The sequence below is a fragment of the Oncorhynchus mykiss genome, chromosome 13 (assembly GCF_057628025.1).
Source record: "Oncorhynchus mykiss isolate SJ-2025 chromosome 13, ASM5762802v1, whole genome shotgun sequence".
Taxonomy (NCBI): Eukaryota; Metazoa; Chordata; class Actinopteri; order Salmoniformes; family Salmonidae; genus Oncorhynchus; species Oncorhynchus mykiss.
In genome coordinates this window covers 28,316,493-28,338,397 of record NC_143034.1, presented here as the reverse complement: position 1 = coordinate 28,338,397, position 21,905 = coordinate 28,316,493, and the positions used below count along the sequence as shown (strand labels likewise).

General features: G+C 42.5%; 2 protein-coding genes across 2 annotated transcripts; both read right to left on the bottom strand.

Moving 5' to 3' along the window:
• Positions 1 to 2,094: 2,094 nt before the first annotated feature.
• LOC149978815 (uncharacterized) lies at positions 2,095 to 8,840 on the bottom strand. The gene is made up of 4 exons (XM_090195923.1): positions 6,896 to 8,840; positions 5,893 to 6,521; positions 4,822 to 4,866; positions 2,095 to 2,670 (listed from the first exon to the last, which is right to left on the bottom strand). The coding sequence occupies exons 3-4, from the start codon at positions 4,862 to 4,864 to the stop codon at positions 2,303 to 2,305; spliced, it is 411 nt and encodes a 136-aa protein (XP_090052049.1). The 5' UTR covers positions 4,865 to 4,866; positions 5,893 to 6,521; positions 6,896 to 8,840; the 3' UTR covers positions 2,095 to 2,302.
• Positions 8,841 to 16,236: 7,396 nt separating this feature from the next.
• On the bottom strand, positions 16,237 to 21,689 carry LOC110485846 (uncharacterized). The gene is made up of 7 exons (XM_021557038.3): positions 21,204 to 21,689; positions 20,822 to 20,886; positions 19,464 to 19,811; positions 19,088 to 19,248; positions 18,521 to 18,664; positions 17,150 to 17,315; positions 16,237 to 16,797 (listed from the first exon to the last, which is right to left on the bottom strand). The coding sequence occupies exons 3-7, from the start codon at positions 19,735 to 19,737 to the stop codon at positions 16,634 to 16,636; spliced, it is 909 nt and encodes a 302-aa protein (XP_021412713.2). The 5' UTR covers positions 19,738 to 19,811; positions 20,822 to 20,886; positions 21,204 to 21,689; the 3' UTR covers positions 16,237 to 16,633.
• Between the last annotated feature and the right edge of the window lie 216 nt (positions 21,690 to 21,905).

The window sequence follows — 21,905 nt, the reverse complement described above, 5'->3', positions numbered from 1 at the left end:
GTAAATAAGTTATTTCAGTGTTTTTAATAAATTTACATTTGCAAAAATGTTTTTGCTTTGTCATTATGGGGTATTGTGTGTGGAAAAAAGTATTTAATACATTTTAGAAGAAGGCTTTAACGTAACAAAATGTGGATAAAGTCAAGCGTTCTGAACCCTTTCCGAATGCACTGTATCTAACATTCTAGTTCACATGATCTTCAAATCCAAGGTAATGAGGAAATATGCAGGCTTTTTCTCCGCTATATATACAGTGCCTTGCGAAAGTATTCGCCCCCTTGAACTTTGCGACCTTTTGACACATTTCAGGCTTCAAACATAAAGATATAAAACTGTATTTTTTTGTGAAGAATCAACAACAAGTGGGACACAATCATGAAGTGGAACGACATTTATTGGATATTTCAAACTTTAACAAATCCAAAACTGAAAAATTGGGCGTGCAAAATTATTCAGCCCCTTTACTTTCAGTGCAGCAAACTCTCTCCAGAAGTTCAGTGAGGATCTCTGAATGATCCAATGTTGACCTAAATGACTAATGATGATAAATACAATCCACCTGTGTGTAATCAAGTCTCCGTATAAATGCACCTGCACTGTGATAGTCTCAGAGATCCGTCAAAAGCGCAGAGAGCATCATGAAGAACAAGGAACACACCAGGCAGGTCCGAGATACTGTTGTGAAGAAGTTTAAAGCCAGATTTGGATACAAAAAGATTTAAACATCCCAAGGAGCACTGTGCAAGCGATAATATTGAAATGGAAGGAGTATCAGACCACTGCAAATCTACCAAGACCTGGCTGTCCCTCTAAACTTTCAGCTCATACAAGGAGAAGACTGATCAGAGATGCAGCCAAGAGGCCCATGATCACTCTGGATGAACTGCAGAGATCTACAGCTGAGGTGGGAGACTCTGTCCATAGGACAACAATCAGTCGTATATTGCACAAATCTGGCCTTTATGGAAGAGTGGCAAGAAGAAAGCCATTTCTTAAAGATATCCATAAAAAGTGTTGTTTAAAGTTTGCCACAAGCCACCTGGGAGACACACCAAACATGTGGAAGAAGGTGCTCTGGTCAGATGAAACCAAAATGGAACTTTTTGGCAACAATGCAAAACGTTATGTTTGGCGTAAAAGCAACACAGCTGAACACACCATCCCCACTGTCAAACATGGTGGTGGCAGCATCATGGTTTGGGCCTGCTTTTCTTCAGCAGGGACAGGGAAGATGGTTAAAATTGATGGGAAGATGGATGGAGCCAAATACAGGACCATTCTGGAAGAAAACCTGATGGAGTCTGCAAAAGACCTGAGACTGGGACGGAGATTTGTCTTCCAACAAGACAATGATCCAAAACATAAAGCAAAATCTACAATGGAATGGTTCAAAAATAAACATATCCAGGTGTTAGAATGGCCAAGTCAAAGTCCAGACCTGAATCCAATCGAGAATCTGTGGAAAGAGCTGAAAACTGCTGTTCACAAATGCTCTCCATCCAACCTCACTGAGCTCGAGCTGTTTTGCAAGGAGGAATGGGAAAAAATTTCAGTCTCTCGATGTGCAAAACTGATAGAGACATACCCCAAGCGACTTACAGCTGTAATCGCAGCAAAAGGTGGCGCTACAAAGTATTAACTTAAGGGGGCTGAATAATTTTGCACGCCCAATTTTTCAGTTTTTGATTTGTTAAAAAAGTTTGAAATATGCAATAAATGTCGTTCCACTTCATGATTGTGTCCCACTTGTTGTTGATTCTTCACAAAAAAATACAGTTTTATATCTTTATGTTTGAAGCCTGAAATGTGGCAAAAGGTCGCAAAGTTCAAGGGGGTCCGAATACTTTCGCAAGGCACTGTATTTGTGCTCCCTGTAAGTGTCTTGCACCATCACACTGTATGATTGAAATAAAATGACTACAACCTTAGAAATAAAACATTGATTACAATATTGTGTTGTTGACCTTTTGTTAAAATTAGTATCAGTATGTAGGATATCTGGTGGCAAGCCCAATCATGTAATGTAATCACACACACGCACGCGCACGCACACGCACACACACACGATAACATATTACAGAACACATACTAATATTTTCTCAGTTTGGTAACATGTATTTATTTGTAACAAAACTACGTTGATTACATTGCTGATTTCTACCATACACTGAGAGTGTATCTTGAAAAACTATTTCACTTATCTGTGATGCATGCTCTCTTTATTTTTTTTATCAATAATTTGCATGTAGTTTAATCTGTGATTAATAAAGGGTGTTAAGATACAGGAGGTTCCCTGGTGGCGTTACTTTTTGGGGTTGTGATCCACCCCGTCCTCATCCACCCAGATCTCTCCGGTCTTGGCGAACTTGACCTCTTTATCGACAGTGAGGATGTAGGACTTGGGCTGACCCTGTGCATACTCTGCCAGGAGGTTGTTCAGCCCATTCAGTGGGGATTCCTTAGGGCAACTATGTGAATTGTCACTTTCTACTTGGAAGCCAGTGACATAGAGGTTATGTGGCAGAATGCTCTTCTTAACGGTGCCATCCAGAATGAGGATGGAGTCGCCCTTCTTGAGATGACTCCCCTCGATGAGGTCACTGAGAGCCATCTTCTCTGACTTGTAGTAGAGACGCACTTTGCCACCTGTTGCGTTGGCTATATTACAACCTAAGAGAACAAGAGAATGAAACAGAAAGAGAGAGATAGATAGAGAGGGATAGTCAAAGAGAGAGATAGTCAATACTGGACAGTGCTGAAAGAAATGTGGTTGTCAATATTAGGTGTTGCTAGGAACACTGCTGAGAGCAACAGAGTCACACACTTGTTCACTTTTTGGAAAATACTCAAATGTAAATGTTTAGAATTGTTCAGACGGATAATGACAATATTCCATACCAAGAAGGCCTCCAAGTCAGGTGACTTCTCAGGTGACCATGAAATGAAAATCAGGTGACCTGTCACCTGACCCTATAACTATGTCTGCCAAGCACACTAAACATTTCTTGGTTTGGCAGCCTTCGCCTGACTTCACTAGTATGCGTTCAGGGTAAACGTGAGTGTTATCTGCGCTACATTCATTGTTTAACCCCTAGTTCAACTTACCAACTTTTGATGTGTATGTTTGGACTCCTTCATTAGCATTGTTGTTCTGTTGATGTAAACTCTTATGCCTCTTTCTTTGTCTGTTCACAGAAACCATACTCAATCATACTCTTTCAAGTAGTCTTTATTCATGTGTTTGCCCTCTGTGCTGGGACACTTTTTGTGCTACAATAAATGGTTAAATGTTCTCTGGAGTCCTTGTCCTGTGGTGTATTAATTATGGAAACTGTTTAAGAACCAAAACGGGGCAAAATGAGACTTTTTATTGGACAAATTCAGGGAGGTCCATCCCTGTTTCGTTCCGTTTGCTTCTGTTTTAATAAAAGTTTTGCAACAGAATCGGCGTAATGGATACTGGTCACTAACCGGAGCCCAATTGGCAGTTAACAAACAATCCACCCACTACTGCCTTTAGTCAAAAGTACACTATAAACTCACTAGCATAGTCTTACAAGCCATTTTAAAACAAGTTTTCTGCAATTCTACAGTTTGACATGACTTATTATGCCTCTCTTGAGGGGTGTATGGAGGGGTACTATGAAAATGCAGTATAAGTGGAAGGGACATTTTTTAACTTCCTGCATTTCAACACATTTTGCCATGGGGAAGAGAAATGTGCAGTTTTTTGCTTTTCTACACATTGTCATGAGTCTGAGAGAATTAAGCAGTTTTAAAGCTAATTTCCTGCATTTCTACACTTTGCCATGGGGCAGAGATTAGGTTTTATAGCTCTTGTCCTGCTATTCTTCACAGATTGCCATGATGAGAAATGTAGCCGATTTCAAGCTAATTTCCTGCTACTCTACAAATTTTGCCATGAGGCTGAGAGAAAATGATGCAGTTTTAAAGTAACTGTCCAGTGAAAATCTCACTTAAGTTCATATTCGTGGCGAAAGCATAAATTGGAGAAAAAAACACGTAAACCTCACACTTGTATCTCAAACAGACCTGTTTCATAAATGCTTGCTATTTCGTCCGAGGATGTCGTCCTCCTGAAGCAGATGAGCTGGCCAATCAGCAGTCTACTCGCACTAATATTTAATGACCAGTATACGCCCACACCATTCCAACATGTTTAATTAAATATTTTTGGAAGGTAAACTATTTATCTTCTATTGTAATTCATTATAGGTAATATTTCATAGAAATCTGAAAACACTGGTCAAAAACGCAAAAATAACCGCGTTAAACTAACTGATCTATATGCACCATCATACCAGGTTATTTAATGCTTTAAGAATAAATGCACATGATATTTGGCTACGGAAGTGCCATCTCTACAGCTTCCGTCCAAAAACAAATCCCATGAAATGACGTCAGCAGATACTGGCTAGTTACAAGTGGCTGGCTTAGCTAATGAGCTAGCTACGTCGTTCACAGCACGCATGACCAGAGTGACACAATGAACCAAAGGCACACCCCATTTCTGTTTGAAAATTGAGTAAGGAGTTTGACCGTTAAAGCTGATTTCCTGCAATTCTACATATTTTGCCATTGCTTACGACATGTTAGTATGCTATATGGGGGGGGGGGGGGGGGGGGGGGGGGGCAACCCCAACAAGAATTTATTGGTGGGGAATAATCAACTTGTTCTGAATATTGAAGAGGACATGTCCCCCCCCCACTTAGAATCCCATGTGGGATGGGCCACAGGCTAAGTGTCATCAAATGTATTTATATACAGAGTCCCTGCTCCAGTTGGACTGGGTTACATACCTTGCGCATCGCTGTTGACGTTGATTGAACCACTAGCTCCCATTGCTGCCAGAGAGAGGGGGAAGAGAGGCGAGAAAGAGGATGACAGGTACGGAGAGAAAGTAAATCTCCAAATGTAAATTGCTGATTGATTTAAATTCTTGAATTTGAATAAATGGTCAACTATTATACACGGCACCACCATCAGAATGCTACACTACAGACAGTACCTATAACAAGTATTCACACCCCTTTTACTTTGTGTGTTAAACGACAACTAAAATGGATTTAATTTGGGATTTTGTCACTGATCTACACAAAATACTCCATAATGTCAGTGATTTAAAACAATTAATAAAAAAAAGGTGTTATTCAGATGTATTAAAATGTATTTAAAATCAAATAATAGGTTGCACTGACTCGCTCTGTGCAATAATTGTGCTTAACATGATTTTTTTGGGGACTGATCCATCTCTGCACTGTACCTCATACATGTTAAATCAAATTTTATTAGTCACATGTGCCAAATACAACAGGTGTGGACCTTACAGTGAAATGCTTACTTACAAGCCCCTAACCAAAAATGCGGTTTAAAATATACGAACAAGAAATAAAAGGAAGAAGCAATTAAAGAGCAGCAGTAAAATAACAATAGCGAGACGATATACAGGGGGTACCGGTACAGAGTCAATGGTGGGGGGTGGGTGAGCAATGCAAATAGTCTGGGTAGCCATTTGATTCGATGTTCATTAGACATACACCATATCTATAAGTTCCCTCAGTTGGCCCTGCTCAGATCATGCCACCATGCCTGTGTTTAAACAAGCAGCCCAATTGTGATCTTTTTTTCACTAATTGTTCTCTTGACCAATCAGATCAGTTCTGAAAAATATCTGATGTGGTTGGTCAAAATACCAATTAGTGGAAACAAATATCAGAATTGAGCTGCTTGTGTAAACGCAGCCTATGAAGCTTTTCTCGTCAACAGCCGGCTCTCTCTGTAGTAATTAAGCCTGGGGACGAGATTACCATGAGGCCAATAGTGATTTTAAAACCTAAACCTAAGGCATGCATTTTAAATCATGTATTTACCTGTGTCTGGGTGTTCTTCCTTGGTGCAGTGGAGGGTTTGAAGGTTGTAGTAATCAGGTGTTCTAGTGCAGAGTGGAGAGATGGCTCTGCTTTTATAGGGTAGATCTTACAGAGGGAGGGAGGGAGGGTCGGTGGGGGGTTCTCAGCCAAATCTAGGTAAAAGTTTATGTGCCGGAGAACTGAAGAGAAGGATTCAGTTCGAGAACCGTCGTGGGTGTCACAAGAGCTGTATATTTAGATGTCAAACACTAAAACGTATTTTATCTCCAAGTACCATTCCTTGAACTACCCCTGACAAGTAAATCACAGACAATCAAGGGAGTTTGATCACCTAAAATAATAAAACGAGGATCAGACTAAGAATTAAAACATTTGCTGGGGTCAGCTCTGACCATGTAAGAGTCTCTGAGTTGCTATCTATGTGGAGTTGTTCTCTTGCTCATTAGAACTGATCTCAGATCAGCTGGTATCAGGGTCTTAGCCTGAAGGTATATGCGCTGTCTCAGGTCCAGTTTGCGCTGGAAGCCGTAGAGGCGGCAGTGGTAGGGCTGGCTGCCACTGCGCTGACGGCTGTGGGTGATGTGGTTGGAGCTCTTTGCCATACACCAGGCACACATCGGGCTTCTCACCTGGGATAGGAGGGCAGAGGGGACATACTGTATTAAAGGGGAAGTTTATTATTTCATTATGTAATGTTAGATTGTTCCTCACCCTGAAAGTAGTCTATGAGCCAGGAAAAACTAACACATGTTTAAGTTTCTTTAAACAGCCACTACAAACTTCAGCTAACTTCATCCAAATCAATGGGAGTGGCTGTTTTTTAAACATTTTCTATATATTCCCACATACTCCGGCGCGTAGCCACTTCATTTTTAACAGGCACCACATGCCCCTACCACTCCCATTGTTTTTTTTGTTCTTTTATTTTAAATAGTTAATAATTTTCTAGCGTGACCGTGATAAAGTCAATATCCCTATGTCCATAGAATACATATTGACTCACCTGTTTGAATGAAGGTGTGTTTTTTTTCGTATCAGATTTCTGGCAATCTTTTGCCACAGTATTGACAGGGGTAGGGCCGCATGTCAGAGTGGATAGGGTGGAGGAGCGCTTGAACACTTTCCCACACACCTTACACAGCCAAACGTACGCTCCTGAAACACATGAGGACAAAGCATATAGGCCATATATTTTGTGGAACATTTTATTTATTGGGTTGTCACATTCATTTCAAATCACAGTTTCATATGAAGTTAAATTAATCCTTTTTTACAAATACACCAAAACAAACTAATATAGGTCATAAAGCGTAGACCCCTCAAACTCAACTCTGGACTTCAAAACCAGTTCCACACTATTTCTTCTTTGTTCCCCTCCAATCAGCGACTGATTTAGACCTGAGACACCAGGTGTGAGGGATTAATTATTAGGTAGAACAGAAAACCAGCATGCTTCAGACCTTGTAGGGTAAGAGTTCAATAACCTTGGTATAGGCCATCTAGTCATGTATAGGGTCTGCTTGTGGTGTGTTTTCCTGTATATAGCTTATAACTGGCATCTAAACCTTAATAAACAGTCCTGGTGATAATACACAATATCACATATTTCATTAACTGTATCTACTTTGAGCAAAGGTTAGGGTCAAAACCATTTTGATGACCAAATTAAAATGGAATTCACCCCAACCCTGCTTTCACATGTACAGTTATGAATAGAACTACTGTTCCCTGAAGGAGGGAATGAGGTCCGTGGAGGCTGCAGAGGGGGAACGGCTCGTAATAATGGCGGGAAGGGTGCAAATGGAATGGCATGAAATACCTGGAAACCATGTGTTTCATGTATTTGATACCATTCCACTGATTCCGCTCCCATCATTACCACGAGCCCGTTCTCCCTAATTAAGGTGCCACCAACCTCCTGTAAATGAGGTATACCATACCTCATTTATGGTATATAATTTTGACCAATCAAATTCACCTGAAGAAATCACGCCCAACCTGGCCAATGGGTCCGAACCCGCCCTCATAAGCCCGCCTTCCTGGCTAAAATACCGGGGCTCGTATTCATTTCCTCAATTCAGTACCGCTCTTCAGCGAGCCCAAACCCCCCGATGGAGAGGGCCAAATTAATTTATACCTTGTTCCCTCCTTCATGGAACAGTAGTTATATTCATAACTGTACGTTCCCTTTCAGTCTGTCACTCGGTATAACATAATATGGGGACATACAATCACACCCCAAGCCGGCTCAGAGGGTACCAAACTAGGAGGCCCCAACCTCCAAAAAAGGGGTTTCAAAAGCCACCTTTCCCCCTAATACATACCCGAGAAACCTGAACTGTCAGAGTCAGGGAACCAGAACCGGCTGTAACTTGGCTATGCGCACTGACACGCTGCCACTGCAGCCCAAGTCCATAGATCCCACGGTTCCAAGAATACTTACCATGCAAATGTCAGAACTCGTACAAGGAACTGCAAGTCCAAAACAACAGAACACCTGTTGTGACTTGATAAAGTGCACGTGTGCTGCATAGCATCAACCAGAGTGGATGAACCACAGCAGCCCGAGGCTCAAAACCACAGAAAACCTTCAAACGCCTGCCACTTACATGTTTAAACCCTCTCGTAGAGGGTGCATGTGCCACCTGTATAGTCGATTACGTTCAAGGATAAATCCCTGGCTGGGGAAATTCAACCTTTCAGGGGCCAAACCCACAGATCCCATATCTGTGGCTGTGGATGCCAAACTCTTCCTTGCTTCTGGGACAATAGCTCAGACGACATGGAACCTTCCACGGGTCTCCTTCCAACAGGCGGATGATCTCTGGGAACCATGGTTGTCTGGGCCAACTGGGAGCCACCACTGATACGCCAAAGCATCAGCTCCCACCGGAGTGCCATGATCCCTCATTGTGAAGACGACAACAATGTGCATTTTCTCGCGATGCGTAAAGTTCTACGACGGTCCTACCGAACCGGACCCATATCTGGGCAAAAACCGAAGGGTACAGTCTCTACTATGTAGAGAGGACCCCCCTGGAAAGTAGATCTGCGTCCACATTGAGAGATCCAGGAAGATGCGTCACCCTGAGCGACAGGAAATGTGCAATGCTCCATACAAGCAGAAAACGGGCCAGGTTTAGGAGAGACAGACCACTCCCCCCCGCCTGTTGATGTACGTCACCGCTGTCCTGTTGTCAGACCGAACCAACACATGCTGGCCCTCAAACATTAGAAGGAAACGCCTCAGCACTAGCAAACAGTCAGTAGCTCTGGGTAATTGATATGCAGCGCCCTTTGAGCTATTGACCAAATCCCTCTGTTCCGAGTAGCCAACACACAGTGCTCCCCATCCCAGTAAGGATGTGTCTGTTGTGATCACCCGGCCCATGAACACTACCCGGCCCATGAGAACCCTCTGCTACACTAGTCACGGGTCCCTCCAAAGAGTCAACGCCCTTAGGCACGACAAGGATACTTTGAGCAACCAATGGCAATGGCGAGATGCATCCAGACGCGTAGCAATCACCCAGCGCTGAAATAGACGCATCAACATAAGTCCCAGAGGAACCACTATCAGAGATCATCAGACCCAATAACCGCAGGCTTAAGCGAAAAGGCACAGGGTTCCCCAGCTGATACCGTGCCAGACAGAGACGGAATGCAACCCTCTTTTGCGGAAAAAAAACAATGGATTCCGAACCGAATCGAGAACGAGACCCAGAAACTGAATTAGCGGAGTCAAACAACTTTTCTTGTGATTCACTTTGAACCCCAGAGAATGAATATGGGAAACCAGCATGGCAGTGTGGAGCTCCACCTGTTCCCTCGACTCCAGTACGACCAACCAATCTTCCAGATAGGCCAATACTCTGATCCCCTGGCACCACATCGGTGCCAAAGCCACCTCCACCACCATAGAAAAGGTGAGGGGCGATAGGGAGAGCCCTAAAGGCAGGCGAAGAAACCTATAGGCCACACCCTCAAATGAAACTTTCTAAACTTTATGTGGGGGAGGAAATATAGATACATTAAAATAAGCATTCCTTCACATCTATGGGCATGAACCAATCGCTGGGAAGCACCGACTGCAATAGCCCGAGAAGTGTGAGCATTTTGATCTTACAAACCTTGATGTGCTTGTTTAAAACAAGCAAGTCCATGATGAGGCTCAATGTTACATCGCTCTTGGGAACTAAGCAGTACTGGCTGTACCAATCGCTCTGTACTTCTGACACGGGGACCAACCGAATTGCCTGCCTTTGAAGAGGAGAGGATGGCTGCGTTTCAAACTCAAAACACCGTCATCCACTTACCCTCGCCTTATGTCCTTGGGGGAATCCCCACGGCCATCTTTGTCATCGGTCCAAATGATTAGCCAAGCAAGGGAAGTTCGCAACGTAAGCCCCTCAGCCCTCGTTTTGGATCGAGTTTGCAAGTGTATAATTATGTTCACTTCTGGGCCTGAAATGCCCCATAATTCAATTTGTGATGATTGTACATTCGCTAAGACTTAACACCTCAACGTCAATATGAAGTCAACATACAAGTGTAAGTTAAAACAAATGTAAATAAGTTAGAAATTGTGCTGCTGCACATGACAGCACAAACACATCTAGTAAAAGTTAACTAACGTTAGTTAGCTAATTAATTTGCTATCATACAGTAAGCGTATATTAATAATTATATTGTTAATATAAGTAGACATGCAATCTTAATTGACTGTAGCGCATATAAAAACACCCACAAGCTACTGATGGCTGAAAACACAATCATCGCGGGACGAACGAGTGACGAATTTCCAGGCAAGGGCGATCCATTTGAGATGAATTCCTTCCTCCCTCGCCCCTTGCCCTGCAAGTGTAAACTCGTCAGACGTCGTGGTACGTCATCAGAAGTGTCCAATTAATTTGAGGGCTAAGGGGAGAGGGTGTGTCTTTTAAGACAGGTGCTAGGACCTTGGGGACGATTGACGTAATGACATCACAAAAAGGAGGAGGAAGCACAGCGAACTGCAGACCGTACCCCCTTGCCTCCATTCTCATCACCCATGGTGAAACTGCGCATGCCCTCCACTGGACGGAATATGCTGCCAGTCTCCCATACGTTATCTCCTCAAGGGGGTGCCACCCTGAGGACTAGGATAATTCGTTATTTTTGTCATGCTTATTTTCATAACCACCAGTCTTGACAACTGCATGAAACAAGAACTGTGTATATTATACCCACACCTGGACCATACCGCACTTTCGATACCCCTGAACACAGAGGAACCTTGAGTAGAAACAATGTGCTTTCGTGGTACCACCATTCTGATACGCAGTCCACACTTTTTGCCGGTGTGATCCACCACATCCTCATAGATCTTTCCAGTGTTGGCGAACTTCACCCCTTTGTCGTCAGTGATCATGTAGGATTTGGGGAGACCCTCAACATAATTTGCTAGGAAGATGTCAAACAGTGGATGCACAAATATCATACCCCAAAGACATGCTAACCTCTCAACATTACAATAACAGACAGAGGTTAGCATTTTTTGGGGGGTATGTAATCTTCTCTGTAATCTTCTCACTCATCCTTATTCACCATTCATTCAGAATGATCCGCAATCATGGTAGCATCCACATAATGTAGAAGTGTTTAGAAAAAATATTATATTGCAAATGACACATTACATAAGTCTCTCATTGTTTCCGCCTGTTATAGACCCCCCTCAGCTCCCAACTGGACACCATATGTGAATTTATTGCGCCCATCTAGCTTCAGAGCTCATTCTGTTAGGTGACCTAAACTGGAATATGCTTTAACACCCCGGCCATCCTACAATCTAAGATAGATGCCCTCAATCTCACACAAATTATCAAGGAACCCACCAGGTACAACCCTAAATCTGAAAAAAATGGGCACCCTCGTAGATATTATCCTGATCAACTTGCCCTCGAAATACACCTCTGCTTTTTTAAAATCAGGATCTCAGTGATCACTCCCTCTTTGACTGCATCCGTTATGGGTCCGCGGTCAAACGACCACCCCTCATCACTGTCAAACGTTCCCTAAAACACTTATGCGAGCAGGCCTCTCTAATCAACTTGACCTTGGTATCCTGGAAGGATATTGACCTCATCCCGTCAGTAGAGGATGCCTGGTTGTTCTTTAAAAGGAATTTCCTCACCATCTTCTATAAGCATGCCCCTTTCTAAAAAATGTAGAACTAAGAACAGATATAGCCCTTGGTTCCCTCCAGACCTGACTGCCCTCAACCAGCACAAAAACATCATGTGGCGTACTGCACTAGCATCGAATAGTCTCCGCGATATGCAACTTTTCAGGGAATTCAGGAACCAATACACACAGTCAGTTAGGAACGCAAAGGCTAGTTTTTTCAAACAGAAATTTGCATCCTATAGCTCTAACTCCAAAAAAATTTGGGACACTGTAAAGTCCATGGAGAATAAGAGCACCTCCTCCCAGCTGCCCACTGCACTAAGGCTAGGAAACACTGTCACCACCGATAAATCCACGATAATCGAGAATTTCAATAAGCATTTTTCTATGGCTGGCCATGCTTTCCTCCTGGCTACCCCAACCCCGGCAAACAGCTCCGCAACCCCACAGATACTTGCCCAAGCCTCCCCAGCTTCTCCTTCACCCAAGTCTAGATAGCAGATGTTCTGAAAGAGTTCCAAAACCTGGACCCGTACAAATCAGCCACCATACCTTCTCCACTGTGCAATCCGGTTTCCGAGCTGGTCACGGGTGCACCTCAGCCACGCTCAAGGTACTAAACGATATCATAACCGCCATCGATAAAAGACAGTACCGTGCAGCAGTCTTCATTGACCTGGCCAAGGCTTTCGACTCTGTCAATCACCATGTTCTTATTGGCAGACTCAACAGCCTTGGCTTCTCAAATGACTGCCTCGCCTGGTTCACCAACTACTTCTCAGATAGAGTTCAGTGTGTCAAATCAGAGGGCCTGTTGTCCGGACCTCTGGAAGTCTCTATGGGGGTGACACAGGGCTCAATTCTTGAGCCGACTCTTTTCTCTATATATATCAGTGATGTCGCTCTTGCTGTGGGTGATTCCTTGATCCACCTCTACACAGACGACACCATTCTGTATACTTCTGGCCCTTCTTTGGACACTGTTAACAAATCTCCAAACAAGCTTCAATGCCATACAATAGTCCTTCCGTGGCCTCCAACTGCTCTTAAATGCTAGTAAAATGAAATGCATGCTCTTCAACCGATCGCTGCTTGCACCCACCCGCCCGACTAGCATCACTACTCTGGACGGTTCTGACTGTAGACAACTACAAATATCTAGGTGTCTGGCTAGACTGTAAACTGTCCTTCCAGACTCATGTTAAGCATCTCCAATCCAAAATTAAATCTAGAGTCAGCTTCCTATTTCGCAACAAAGGCTCCTTCACTCACGCTGCCAAACAGACCCTTGTGAAACTGACTATCCTACCGATCCTCGACTTCGGCGATGCAATTTACAAAATAGCCTCCAACACTCTACTCAACAAATTGGATGCTACATATTCATCGCCAAACCCACTGGCTCCAGGTCATCTATAAGTATTTGCCAGGTAAAGCTCCGCCTTATCTCAGCTCACTGGTCACCATAGTAACATCCACCCATAGCACGTGCTCCAGCAGGTATATCTCACTGGTCATCCCCAAGGCCAACACCTCCTTTGGCTGCCGTTCCTTCCAGTTCTCTGCTGTCAATTACTTGAATGAATTGCAAAAATCGCTGAAGTTGGACACATATCTCCCTCACTAACTTTAAGCATCAGCTATCTGAGCAGTTTATCGATTGCTGCAGCTCTACACAGCCCATCTGTAAATAGCCCATCCAACTACCTGCCGCATCCCTATATTGTTTTTATTTACTTTTTTGCACACCAGTAATTCTACTTGCACATCATCATCTGCACATCTATCACTCCAGTGTTAATTTGCTAAATTTTAATTACTTCGCTACTATGGCCTATTTATTGCCTTACCTCCTTACTCCATTTGCAGACACGATATATAGATTTTTCTATTGTATTATTGACTGTACTTTTGTTTTATGTGGGATAAACAAAAGTACAGTCAATAATACAATAGAAAAATCTATATATCGTGTCTGCAAATGGAGTAAGGAGGTAAGGCAATAAATGTAACTCCGTGTTGGTGTTTTTGTCGCACTGCTTTGCTTTATCTTGGCCAGGTCTCAGTTGTAAATGAGAACTTGTTCTCAACTGGCCTACCTGGTTAAATAAAGGTGAAATAATATATATATATTTTTTATCATTCATTTCTGTTGGGCACAAAAACATCGAACACAACCAAAACAAACAGAAAATGCATCCAACAAATATTTTTGGTCACAAGCTTGATGTAGTTAATTGCGTGCTATGAATATGGGACCAAATAGTCAAATATGTACTACTGTAACACACAAGTAAATTTGTCCAAACACTTTTGGTCCACTAAAATGTGATGACTATGTAAAAAATGTGCTGCAATTTCTAAACGGTTCTCATGATATGAATGAAAATACTCTCAAATTCAAGCTGACAGTGTGCACTTTAACCTCATAATCGTTGTATCATTTCTAATCCAAAGTGTTGGAGTACAGAACCAAAATAAGAAATGTGTCACTGTCCTAATACTTTTGGAGCTCAATGGATATGGACATGTCATTTCTTATTCTTTGAAATGTCTAATATAAGTGTGTCTTATCATCCCATGTGGGATGGGCCACATAGGCTAAGTGACATTGCGCAATAATAAAATATAAATGTAGGAAATTATATAGAGTCCCTCCTGCTGGACTAGGTTACATACTGGCCTGATTGGTGATTTGCCAGTTGAAATATCGGCCTTACCACCTTATATGCTTTGGTCTGATACGTTTACGCCTGATATGTCATGGCTGTCGTCATGGCTGTCGTCATGGCTGTCGTCATGGCTGTCGTCATGGCTGTCGTCATGGCTGTCGTCATGGCTGTCGTCATGGCTGTCTGTGCCTGAAGCTGGAGTACTCTTTCCCTAACCCATTGTTGCTACAATGGAGAGGAACAGAGAAAGAGGGTGCGAGGAAGAGAGACACTGAGATGCTCCAAATGGAAATGGAAAGCACGGTACAACATGCATTGAAGATACTGACATTTTTATTCAGTGTCAGTCATCCCTCATTGCATAAACTGGCAGTACATACGTCTTTTGTGATGTCTTGGTCTGTATACTGATTGAAACTGTTTTTAAGTCGTGAATCAAGCAGGGTGGGTGTCAAATCAGAGTTGATTTGAGAATTCTCATTCCAATTAATTTATTGAATTTGAATTAAAAACATAAACAGCACCACCATCAGGACGCTACACTACAGACAGTACCTATAGTAATTATTCACACCCCTTTGTAATGGTAAGCTTAAATTAGTTCAGGACAAAACATTTACTTCAAATCGAATAATAAATTACATTGACTCGCTATGTGTGCATTAACAGTGGTTAACATGATTTTTGAATGACTGATCCACACACAACATGTAAGGTCCCTCTGTCGTCCCTGCTCAGGTATGTCACCATGAGGCTAATCTTGTCCCCAGCCGGCTCTCTCTCTGTAAGGTCCCTCTGTCGTCCCTGCTCAGGTATGTCACCATGAGGCTAATCTTGTCCCCAGCCGGCTCTCTCTCTGTAAGGTTCCTCTGTCGTCCCTGCTCAGGTATGTCACCATGACGCTAATCTTGTCCCCAGCCGGCTCTCTCTCTGTAAGGTCCCTCTGTCGTCCCTGCTCAGGTATGTCACCATGAGGCTAATCTTGTCCCCAGCCGGCTCTCTCTCTGTGTCCCTCTGTCGTCCCTGCTCAGGTATGTCACCATGAGGCTAATATTGTCCCCAGTCGGCTCTCTCTCTGTAGCAATTAAGCCTGGGGATGAGGTCACATTAAGGCCGATAGTGATTCTAAAACCCAAAGCATGTATTTTAAACTATGTATTTACCTGTGTCTGTGTGTTCTTCCTTTGTGGTGCAGTGGAGGGCTTGAAGGTTCGAAGGGATCAGGTGTTTTAGTGCAGTACTTTTGGCTGTGCTTTTATAGGGAAGCGCTGACAGAGAGAGAGGGGGCTCTCTCAGCCCATCACAGGTATTTAAATCCAGGTAAATGTTTCCGTACCAGAGAATTGAAGAGAATGAAGATAACGATTCATTTTCCAGAGAATTCCGTTGCACACGGTTGAACTACTTTTATCTCAAAGTGACATACCTTTAAAACCACCCCGAGAGGTAAATCATTAAAAAGCAAGGGAGTTTGATCACTAAAAAAAACAATGATCATTCATTCATTACAATAATATCTTGTTGTTATCCAAATCTGAAAGTGGATAACAACGAGTTTTAATGCACACACTTAAGAAAGCGATACTTTGGAATATAAATGGGATTGGAATGTTTCAAAGGTGTTTTCAACATATTTTCAGATATGACCCTATGATTACACTGAAAAAACAGAAATATATATGTAGGGAAAATATACAGTTGGGATTCAACTACAGTCAAGGTAAATGTTTGTTAGAATTTTTTGTGGAGCATCCATCCGTTCTTCCATCCATCCCCAGCTTCTGTTACGCTTGTCCAGTTGTGCCCTTATAATGAAAAAATTATTTGGGGTCAGCTATGACCAATCTCCCGATTGTGAAAACTAAACTCAGATCAGCTCTTAGCCAGGGTCTTGACCTAAAGGTCTATGTACGGTAGTTCTTCTGGTTTTGTCCCAGCTCCTGTTTGCGCTGGAAGCCATAGAGGTAGTGGTAGGGCTGGTTGCTACTGTGCTGACGACTGTGGGTGATGAGGTTGGAGCTCTGGCTGAAGGCTTTGCCACACACCTGGCACACATGGGGCTTCTCACCTGGAATAGAATGGCAGAGGGGACATACTGTATTAAAGGGGAAGTTCACTCTTTTATAACTTCGGTTTTCTTTAATGAAACAGCCACTACAAATTTCAGCTAACTTAATCCAAATCAATGGGAGTGGTAGGGGCATGCCTTGGCTGTTAAATTTATTTATTTTAAAGGCCAAATCACTTCCCACGTCACCGGAACATGGCATGCAGTCACTTTCATTTTTAACAGGCATCACATGCCCCTACCACTCCCATTGTTTAAAAAAAAACAATTATATTTAAAATAGTTAATACGTTTCGAACGTGACTGTGACAAAGACAAGATCCCTATTTCCAGAAAATACATATCGACTCACCAGTGTGAATGAAGGTGTGTTTTTTCATATCAGATTTCTGGTGAAATCTTTTGCCACAGTATTGACAGGGGTAGGGTCGCGTGTCAGAGTGGATTAGCAGGTGAGTGGACAGGGTGGAGGAGCGCTTGAACACTTTCCCACACACCTTACAGCCAAACGTACGCTCCTGAAACACATGAGAACAAAGCATATATGGCCATATATTTTGTGGAAAAAAATATTTATTGGGTTCACAGTTTCAGGAGAAGTGTAATGAATCTTTATTTAATTTTTTACACCAAACAAAAATGAGTATAGGCCATATAGTCATGAATAGGATATACTGTGGTGTTTTTTCCTGTATATAGTTTATAACTAGCATCAAACTCTTAAAACTCCCTGAAGTCGATGTCCAGTGGAAATCTAATCAGCATTTAAAAAATCCCCATGAAAAAAATCTGTCAGTTTAAGATAGAGAGATGTTGTTTTTGCATTGGATGCGTCTCAATCCACCACATCCGCCTATGTCGCACTTTCACATCTGAGGTGAAAGTTGACAGAGCTAGAGCGGTGTTTGTTAGACCAGGAGGAGACGTCTTGAAAATCGGTCTTCTCACAAAATCGTCTGTGGTGTTTCCGAATGTCCTACAAACTATTTTGACGTCTCTCAAACTATTTTGAGACTCTCACGAACATGTACATGATTTGTTCTAGGACGCTCACAAGACTCGTCTGATGGTCCCCTGGTACCAGCTGAAAAAAATGATGATAGTATATATGGAGACTATTTAATGGCCAAAATATGGGGTTAAATACACATAAAAAAACGAATAATAATAAAAAATAAACAAATGTTTCCTGATCTTTCTTAAATCTCTCAGATATAGGAGAGACACCTCAGAACAAACTTCCTTTTGATATTTTTTTGGGACTATCTGTTGTTTCATGTAGTGAATCTGTTATTCAATGTGTTTGTATAGCCTAATAACAGTAAAGACCTGATACTTCAATGAGTCTTAAAATTCAAAATCAAATAGCTAAATGATCCTTGGTATGGCCTTAAAACAATTCCATATATCTTTGTAGAACAGTGCAGTTAATAACTTAATTTCAAAATTTTTAAAATGATATTTCCACACTATGAGGTGGTAATAACACTCTGAAATTGTGAAATGATGATAATGCCCTTTTTCTGTAGGAGCTGTATGAAAAACAAATGCCTGCAATTTCAGCCTTTTTTGGTTGGATGGAACTTTTGTGCCGCATCATGATGTCACAATTTGATCTGATTAGAATAGACCTGACCCCAGAGCTGCTTTAAAACCCTTCATTATACATGTAATGTGGCAGGCAACAGGCCTTTATTTGCTTCATTAGGTGTGTTATTCCTACCTTGACCCTGTAGCTCAAAACCAGGTCTGGCCTATAGCCGTACGGCTGACTGTTAGTCTTTGTGTGTGCTGATGACGATTGCTTGTGTCTGCCACCATGGGACTTGTGGACGTGGGACTCCAGACTGGAGACAGAAAAGAAACTCTGAAAAGAAAACAAACACTTTAATGTGATTTGCAGAAGGGGAGAGCAGTGCAGTAAATACAATTGACCTATTATCTTAATTTAATCCTCACACTGGACTTCCAGTCAGAAACAGAATAGACAATCAAAGCACGTCAGGCTTCAGTTTCTGCACTTTGACCTTTGGTTAATAAAAAGGCTGTGTGTAGGTCTATCCAATCACCTCAGTGGTATTCCAATGAGTCAGAATTATTCATCATCCATGATGGAAGCAAACATAGCATTCTCTTATAACTAATATCAACCCTTTTTGATGGAGAGGATAGATGTTTAATAATTCACCTTTATTTATACAGGTAAATAAATGAAGAACAGATCATTATTTGCAATGACGACTTGTCAGAGGGATAGAATAACAAAACTGATTTGGGATCATCCACTAACTTTTCCACACAGTGGACATTCAGTCCCAGTGGTCCTGTGGTCACTGATCTGGGGACAGTCTCTGTGTCGGGTCTCTCCCAGGAGGGGAGAGCCCACCTCTTCAGCAGGGCTGCCAGGGTTCAACTGGGATGGAGAGTGGTGGTGCAGCGCAGCTCTATCACCTTAAGATGGGGAATAGCAGGTGGTTGAAAAGTTACATTAATTAGCCCCGTCTTACAAGCAATCACTGATCTCTAGGTCTTGAACACATTGCTGTTTCAGTCTTAACTTGAATGAACATTGTATATTAATTAATGATTATGAGAGAACGATAATACACAAAACTGGCGGATGTACATGAGCTTGTGTTAGCTGAGCCTCAGTGTTCAACACCTACCTGAAAACATGGGACTGGTGGGGTGAAGGTAAGGGGGGCTATGTGAGGCAGGGTGGAGGGCTGGAGGTGGAGAGGGCTGTGGTGGGTAGGCCTCATTGTGTGTCACTAGAGACACTGCACTCTTCGGTGACGGCTGTCCCTGAAGGGTACCCCACTGCCTCTTGTCCGTTTCTGAGGGACCCACTGGCACCAGGGTCGTGCCCAAGCAGGGGCTACCTGCTTTGGGGCGCAGAGGGTGAGAGCCCCCCCTCCTCACCAGGAAAGAGCGAGGCATGGTGGGGAAGCGAGAAGCAGCAGGAGCACAGAGGGTTTTGTAGACTCAATCTAATGGAAGGGAAGAAGAAGGCCCTGCAATATGGAGTACATGACAATTGACATAATAGTCCATGTGTTATTCAACCAACATACAGCAGGTGGCAGCAATGCTTTGACTAACACAGTCACATACCACACTGCCGTATTCATACAGCTTATCAGAGTGTAAGTGCTGATCTAGGATCCGTTTTCAGATCATTATGAATAGGATAACAGGACCACGGGGGACCTGATCCTAGATCAGCACACCTAATCGGAAATGCTTTCTGAATACAGGCCCTGGTCACACAACCACTCCTAAAGAAACAGTACTGTGGGTTTTGCTGACACTAAAATTATGAAGACAACATTTTGAAACCATAAAAACAAACTCCATACTGAAATCAGTTCAAATATGCTGAACGGAAATGCTGAGTTTTCCCAGCAGAGCTTTTCCCATATATTCATAAAGGAAGTCATTTATTTGGCATTTAATGTCCAATTGACAGAGACATCTCTAGGCAGATCGTCTCAGCCAAGTCATTGCACAAACTCATTACTCGTGAGCTTGGTTGGATTGCTGCATAAACTGTGGCCACATAATACTAGCACGCAGTGTTATGAAACCATTCCACAGCAACTACCACCAAAATCCAACTAAACACAGCAGACCGTTATGTATTATCCCGACTCACCCTGTGAACTTTCTCCCCTCTGGTTGCACAGCCTTACAGGTGGCAAATAGTAAGAGACTTGAAGACGTAACAAGATATAAGACTAGGGGCAATAAAGCTCCCGAAAATATGGTTAAAAGCTTCAGATATCAAATATTTCTCAGTTGAAGTATTCTATGTTACTAGGCAGAATAGTTCAATCTTTTGCCCAAGGGCCAATGGATCACTGGATAAGACAGAACACTTTCGACTGTGTAATGTTGCAGATACAGGGTGGCATTTGAAACAGCATAATTAAGTATGATGCAGATACACTGGTGGAGATGAATGATGATTAGATTGAACACATCGGCCGAATTCATTTGGTACGGTAACTGCAGTTAAACTCACCTTATAAAAGAGGAATGACAAATCTCTGCAGCTAGCCGTCTTGAAGATGTCATCAGTCAAGTCACCTGGTGAGAGGACAACAGAGCTTTGATTTTAAAGATGATGATACTGTACATGATCATTTCCTAAAAGCACAAAGCAAAAATAAACTCCTAATCTTAATTGCAGGATGGAATTGAAGGCCGCAAGAAGTAATTTATGGCTTTATGGCCTGACTACAAAAAAAAGTGTTTCAAACAAACTTACCAGATAACACGTTTTTTGAAAAGGCATACAAAATGTCAACATTTCACAAAGCAAATAGGCAGAACAAATACATTCTGGCTCAAATTCTAAATGAATTTAAACAAAATATCTAAATATGATATGCCAAAATGTTTACCTTTACTCCCGGATCTCCCACTAGTGAACTAATGAAATTAAAACAGGAAGCTCAAATCATGCAACATTACAGGGATATGCTCAAGTTTAAGCTCTAAACTGTATTCAGATGTTGTGTTCAGTGAAGTCCAATGACGCGGATGGGGAAGAGCATGTCTGTAGCACCGCTCCACTCAGCAGCAGCCACCTCAACCACAGCGCTTCCTCAGAAAGACCAGACCGACACCAATGCCGAGCAACAGTTCTTTCTGCTGCACTAAAAATCCACTCAGCGCTGCTTTGCTACAGTATATAGGACCAAACGAGTCCCGATGTACTCGCTCTAATCTCTTCACTTTCAAATGGCCAAATGTCCTCTTTGACTTGAGGTTGGTATACAAATCTCCAATGTCAGTCTACTTCACTGTTATATCAAAATGATTCACATGATCACAAAACAGGAAGACGTGTTGAAGTGAGGCAAGAGAAAACCAAGTAACAAGAAATTGGATGAGGGGAGGATGGTGGGGTCACTTGAGTAACTTTCTGCAGAAAGTGTCACCACACACAAGTGTTGAGACAGGAGGGGGTTTCAAAATGGAGGTTAGAGAAGAGAGCGATGGAGAGGGAAAGCCCAAACAGAAATTAACTGGTAACCCAATGTCGTGATGAGCAGAGCGGGAGAGAAAGATAAGAGAGAGGGACAGCGAGCCAGAGAGGATAA

Excerpts from the sequence above, each read along its gene's own strand:
- LOC110485846 (XM_021557038.3), bottom strand. The coding sequence starts at position 19,737 with ATGCCTCGCTCTTTCCTGGTGAGGAGGGGGGGCTCTCACCCTCTGCGC. Across the intron at positions 19,249-19,463 it reads CACCAGTCCCATGTTTTCAG|GTGATAGAGCTGCGCTGCAC; the intron begins GTAGGTGTTGAA and ends CCCCATCTTAAG. Across the intron at positions 17,316-18,520 it reads TTTTGAGCTACAGGGTCAAG|GAGCGTACGTTTGGCTGTAA; the intron begins GTAGGAATAACA and ends CATGTGTTTCAG.
- LOC149978815 (XM_090195923.1), bottom strand. The coding sequence starts at position 4,864 with ATGGGAGCTAGTGGTTCAATCAACGTCAACAGCGATGCGCAAG. Across the intron at positions 2,671-4,821 it reads CGTCAACAGCGATGCGCAAG|GTTGTAATATAGCCAACGCA; the intron begins GTATGTAACCCA and ends TTGTTCTCTTAG.